We start from the raw sequence: 6,000 nt of genomic DNA on the forward strand, positions 1-6,000 counted from the left end.
AGTTCTCCCATGATCAGTTTATTGAAAGCCTATGTTAAGTAGCTAAGTTATACAAATATGCCACAGATGTTTCAGAAGAACACAAAATTAAAGACGACAGTTTTTAATACCCTGCTGTAGTTAGTGCAAAGCAGGGTATGACTTTTACTAAACAGGGAAGGCTTGTATGCCTAGACTCCTACACAACAGGGAGAAACAAAAACACAGGAGTGATTTCTATCAAATGACATTGATACAATTAAGGCTTCAGCCCTACACACATTCATTATGATTAAGTCCCTCTGAATTCAGCAAGACTTGCTTCTGAGTAAATATGCTTAAGATCACACTGTGAACAAACAGGTCACCAGACAGATAACAGATTTTTTTGTTTCATGAAGTTGACAAAGTTTGGCTAGTTACTTGACCAGAATCCCACCTGTTTCAAAGATATATTATGGCATGTGACAAGCAATGGTGGTAACTAATCACCCAGTGCAGTGCTGATGTGTACTTGGGACTCTTAAGAACCAATAATGTCAAGCATTTAACAGTTCTGCAGCATAAAGATATCCAAGTTAAACAAAAACCAGTATGAGCTGGGTACAATAAAAGCATCCCCAATATATAAAGCTCCTAGCTGAAGCTCAGTGTCTGTTTCCAAAGTTTGCGAAGCTCATCTTTTACCAGCTCATTCACATTCATTTTACAGTCTAACTGCAGATGCCGCATCCAACATGTTCTATCTCTACCAAGCTGAATACAAGACAAGGGGAAATCCACGTTACTACCAGATTTTAATGTACAGGCTTTAATGGTCAACCCCACCATTCAGGATGTCAGTGGAAACAACTCTCCCTTGTATTCACATTCTAATGGGAAATGACTCAAATACAGCAATTAGAACTATGTCACAACAGACAGAAGCTCAGCAAGGCCTTTCCTTCAAAACCACGTGTGCTCACTTGTGTTCCTTAAAAAGAATGTTTAAGTCTCCCTCAAAGGCAAGCTCCAGTCATACAGCATGCATGTATGCCTGATAAATGGATCATGCCACAGTTCACACAACAACTCAACTGAAGTAAGCAACTGAATTGTCTCTCTCTTCCAGAGTGCAGGGTAAACTGCTCAATAGGATCACAATGCTATGGAAATACTTGCTGGCTCAAATTCACACAATGGTAAGTTTCCTTACTCTTGATGAGACTACTTCAGATGTAGCATTTAGTGGTGAATACTGCCTCCTCAACACCACCCCCAAACTAGTAACATGGCTTTGAAAACCCTCACACAGATTTTTCCCAATTGAGATTAGTTTCTAGTCACAGGTAGGAATGCCACCATTCTATAGTTTAGAAAGACAAAAATGGAGCAATTTCTCTCTCTCTCCACTAAGGTGACCTGAACCCCCTATTGTTTCTAGCCCACTTCTTACAGAACACAAACTGAGGACAAAGCGTCCTGACTCTGGTTTAGTTTGAGCTACATCAGGAGACCGGGCCCAACAGCGTGATATGTTTATAGAGCAAACGGTGGCACATAAACAGGATATCCTACCCATGCTCAAATTTTTACAAGAAAAGACTATAGGGGAAAAGAAGGTCCACCATCTCGTGTACACCACCTGCCCTAGACGCATGCATATACTTCCAATTCCTGAACAGGAAGATAGCAGCAACTGCCAAGGAGATAAAAAGAGTGATTAAAAGAGGCAGAGTTCCAAGTGAATAGACGTAAAGCAGCACCTCTCACATTGGTTTACAAATACCAGGAAACGGAGCCCGGATGCAAATGCTGCTTTCAATGAATAGGGGCTAAGGCGTAAGCCTGTGGAAAAGCTGAAGCAGTCCTTAAGGATGTGCAAGCAAGAAAAAGAGTTGCCCTAACATGCCTGGCAACAACGGGAAGGAACATCTAGGTCCTCTCCTATAACCCACACCTTCTGAGAAAGAGTTGTGTGTATCGGTAGCAAAGGATTTAATGCATACCAGAGTCCCATCTTACATTGGTTAAGTTAAAGAGATCTGCAAGACTCTGGGAAGAGGAGGACAAGGAACACAGGGCCTGAGATGCCCAAAGAATGCTGAGGTGTTGGGTGGGGGGAGAGAGAATCCCAAAGCATCACCAAGAGATCTCTAGAAAGAAGGGAATACTTGAGCAGCAGCAAAGTGAAAAGCCAGACAGAGACAGGGTGTTTGGGAAGGGGCCATTTTTTAAATCAGGGATGGACCATGTATAGGTAGGGCAGGAAACGTTAGTTTTAAGGGAAAAGGAACTCACTACTGGTTATATAACAGGGCAGGCGCAAGGATCAGGGCAACCTCACTTTGGCTCCTACTGACCCACCACCACAGACCTGCGGCAAGGATTTTGAACGTTAAGCACTCATGCAGTAGCATGATTGGGGAGCAGGAGGAGGAGGAGGGTTTAGAAGGGAAGGCACCTCACCAAGGGGCTCCCCTCCAGACCCCCCTCCTATTAGGGGAGGGGCTCAAACGGCCACCCGCGCCCCAACCCAGCCTCCCCTTGGTGGGGAAGGGGCCGCTGCCTCTCACCTTGAAGTAGCCTCCCTCGTAGAGGGTGTTGGGCGGCCCGAAGATGGCCACCTCCCAGTTGTAGAGGTCGGACTCGTCCACCAGGGTGATGCGGAAGCCCTCGACGGGCTCCTCCTGCAGCCCCTTCAGCTCCAACATCAGCGCTTTCTGGGAGCTGCTCACCTGCTGCTGGGCCATCGCGGCAGGGGCGAGAGGCGGGCGGAGGAGGAGGAAGGGAAGAGGCGGCGGCGGCGGGAGGGCGACCCAGGCGAGCCGCGGGGGGCAATCAGGACAGGCCGGGGCAACCCCCCAGCAGCCGCCCTCCTCCTCCTCCTCCTCCTCCTCCGCCCGCCAGCCCCGGGGCCCCCGCCCGCCCCCCGGGATCCGGATCCCCCGCCCGGCCGCCGCCGCCTCCTCGGGCCTCCCTCCTCAGCAGTAGCTACTGCCGCCGCCGCTTCTCCTCCTCCTCCTCCTTCGAGAGGCTCGGCGGCGGGGCCTGGTGCGCGCTCCGGCCAGGCCCTGAGGCCTCTGAGGGGAGAGAGGTAACGAGGGAGGAAGGGGGCGGTGGGGGCGGCTCCTCCTCAGCCGCCTCCGTCTGACGCGCTACTCCGAGGCGGGGGCAAGGGAGCCGCTCAGCCTGGGCCTGCTGAGGCCTTCCTCCTCCTCTTTTTCTTCTTCCACTCAGACTCTCCCCACAGACAAACACAGCCGCCCGCAGGAGGACAAGGAGCAGCAGCCGCCGCGGCCGCCGCTTCCTTTTGTGACGGCGCCGCCGCTCGGCCAGTGACCTCAACGCGCAGGTTCCACAGCAGGCCCCGCCCTCCGCTTGCCGTCATCACTACGCGACGGCGCCGACGCCTCCACAAATAAACCTCGCCCCTTCAGCGCGGCGCTTCTCCGCCTCGGTTGCCGCCCGCCAATAAGGCCTCGGTCACTCCCACCACTACGCCCGCTCATTGGGTCCGATTTTAACCCCTCCCCTCTCTCCCCTATTGGGCACGCTGTGGACTGGTGGCACGCCCATTTCCTCCCCCGCCGAAATTCAAAGGTTCCTCCCCCCCAATCCTTTATCAGGAGCTTGTTGCAAAGCCGCGCCTCCTCCATTCTCCTATTGGATAAAGTTTACAATTGAGCCCACCCTTCTCTTCTGCTTCGCTGTTCTATTGGCCAAAGCAGTATTCTATAAGACCACGCCCCCTGGGCAGCAGTTTCTTTCTATTGGCTGCTCTTCTTAAACAGATTCTTTTTCTTATTTGCTAACTCCCGTTTCTATTCCCAGATTCAGAACCAATCTCTTTCTTTGGACCACCTTCTCTTAAAGGGGCAGAACCATTATTCCCTCCCGGGCTCCTAGCCCAAAAGCCTTCTCCCCCACCCCAAAATGTGGGCAGGTGTCCAAAATAGAAAGAAAGAAATTTATTAAGAAAGTGGAATAATAATAGGTTATGGGCAATTAAGATTTATTCAGAGCAGACCCACTTAAATGAATGGACCTTACTTAGTCATGCCCGTTCATTTTAACGGGTTTGCTCTGAATAAAATTGGCATGAATGCAACATCATCAGCATTAGGAATGGGTGAATCTGTCAGTTTTAGTTTTTCCTCCATTTCTCATTTTCCCAATATTAAGTTGACTTCTCTGCATTTCTGTTGGGAGTAAAGCACCAATGCATGTAACAAGTTACCTAAACCAGTTGGGGGGTTAAGGGGGGGGTAGACAGAAAGGCAATCTATTGTTCCCTCTGATGATTCCTCCTCTAAAGTGTTTGTTGTTTTACAGGCTTTGGTTCTCCCCTTGCCCCCTTCTCTTCCTGTCTCTGTTCTCACTTAGTTAATAATGGCTCCCTGAGCGCATGTTGCATGGCTGCGTTTCTTTATTCTTTCAACTGTCAGTGTTAACATAACACTCCGCTCATATACACATTTTTGTATGCAATTTTGGCTAATATGCAAAGTTTTGCAATCCAATGTCACCCAATATCATGCATTTTTATGTTATTTTCACTATTACATGCATTAAGGCGCACATTTTACCGTAGTATGTGCATTTTTGTACACATTACTTGGCTGGAGAATTGCATTGCAAAATTTGGAGAAGTCAAAATTGCATTTCGGTTTGCATATTGTTTCAGAAAGTGTGAATTAGGTAAGTTCACCTTTAAATGAAATGATTTTGAGAATAGAATAGATTTCTCCCCTATCCCTAATGATCTTGTACATTTTGCAGCATACACAAAAAGAAATTTGCCCCAAGAAATTTGCAGTCTACAGTTTGGCATCTAGAGAAGTGGCTCTTCTGGATCATAATATAATAATTATCAGTGGCGGCTCATGATATTTTGATGTGGTAGAGCTGCAATTTTTAACATTGCTGTTTTCCTCACAATAGGACTTGCACAGCCATTATACAAGTGCAGAGCGCCATTGTCTCCTCACTGAAAAATATCAATTATTCTCGGCGCATCTATAGACAGGGGAAGAGCTACTATGTAAGAGGGTCCAAGTATGACTTTCAGAGAATATTGACTCCATACCCTTTATTTAGAAGTTAAGCCACACTATGTGTAATACGTTTTTGAACTGATATAGTGTTTATAATATTGTTGAGCACCACCTAAATCTCCAAGCAGTGCTGCAAGTCTTCCAGGGGTTGCTGCGCTTACCGAGGATTTGGTTTCCTTGAAAAGAAGGTCAGCAGAGACTGTAGTGTCTTTATGATATATGGTTTATTTACACATATATACAACCTGAGCATAAAATGGAGTGGCTCACAGACCATTAGATCTTGTTCCCCATGCCCGTAGCTTTGGGGTTCTTTCAGACACGGAAAGCAAGCAAATCTCTCTGTCTCTTTTCAACTCTCAGCCTTTCCTCAGAGTAACTCTAACACAGACACACAAACTACTTCCTTGTTGTGGTAAGGGGAGGCTGTGATGTTCCTATATTAATGTATATATGGTAAGTGTTGGTTGTTTAGAAGATACATGGTAAGTGGAGTGAAAGATGTGAGAAGTGTATATATTGTGTTGCTTTTTCAGAATATGTTAAGGATAAATAAAATGTGTGATTTTGATTGTTAAGAATAAATGGTTAATAGGTTAATAGACTGTTTGCAGTAGATAATTCTATAGAAGCTGGAGTTAACGTAGATAGAGAAAAAGGGCTTTTTCTTAGAATAGGACATCTGTCTGAAGTTCAAACAAAGCAGCCAGAACAGACAGTTTGTGGTCAAAGTTCCACTTTAAAATAGACAGGGGATTTACACTTGACTAATTCAGCTGATGTTTTTAGCCCTTCATTGCTTTGCTTGATGTAAAGGGAGTTTTTATGCTTAGTTAATGAGGAGGGGAGGGGAGTAAAATACCATATATGGGAAATAATAAATAAGGGTATAAGGTAGCCTAAAACTGAGGAGTGGGAGATGTAAACGGGAGGAGTTTCATGTGACAGGGACAGGCGGATCTGATAGGCTGTGAACCCTGGAAGT

General features: G+C 46.6%; 1 protein-coding gene across 1 annotated transcript in view; it reads right to left on the reverse strand.

The window, feature by feature from the left end:
* The window catches only part of UBE2R2 (ubiquitin conjugating enzyme E2 R2), a 95,073-nt gene extending 92,158 nt beyond the window's left edge, over positions 1 to 2,915 (reverse strand). Inside the window, exon 1 of the mRNA XM_061613342.1 lies at positions 2,535 to 2,915. Within this exon, the coding sequence (XP_061469326.1) occupies positions 2,535 to 2,711 (177 nt within the window). The 5' untranslated portion in view covers positions 2,712 to 2,915. The remainder of the gene's footprint in view (positions 1 to 2,534) is intronic.
* Positions 2,916 to 6,000: the final 3,085 nt, after the last annotated feature.

This window comes from Rhineura floridana, chromosome 1 (assembly GCF_030035675.1).
Source record: "Rhineura floridana isolate rRhiFlo1 chromosome 1, rRhiFlo1.hap2, whole genome shotgun sequence".
NCBI classification, from domain to species: Eukaryota; Metazoa; Chordata; class Lepidosauria; order Squamata; family Rhineuridae; genus Rhineura; species Rhineura floridana.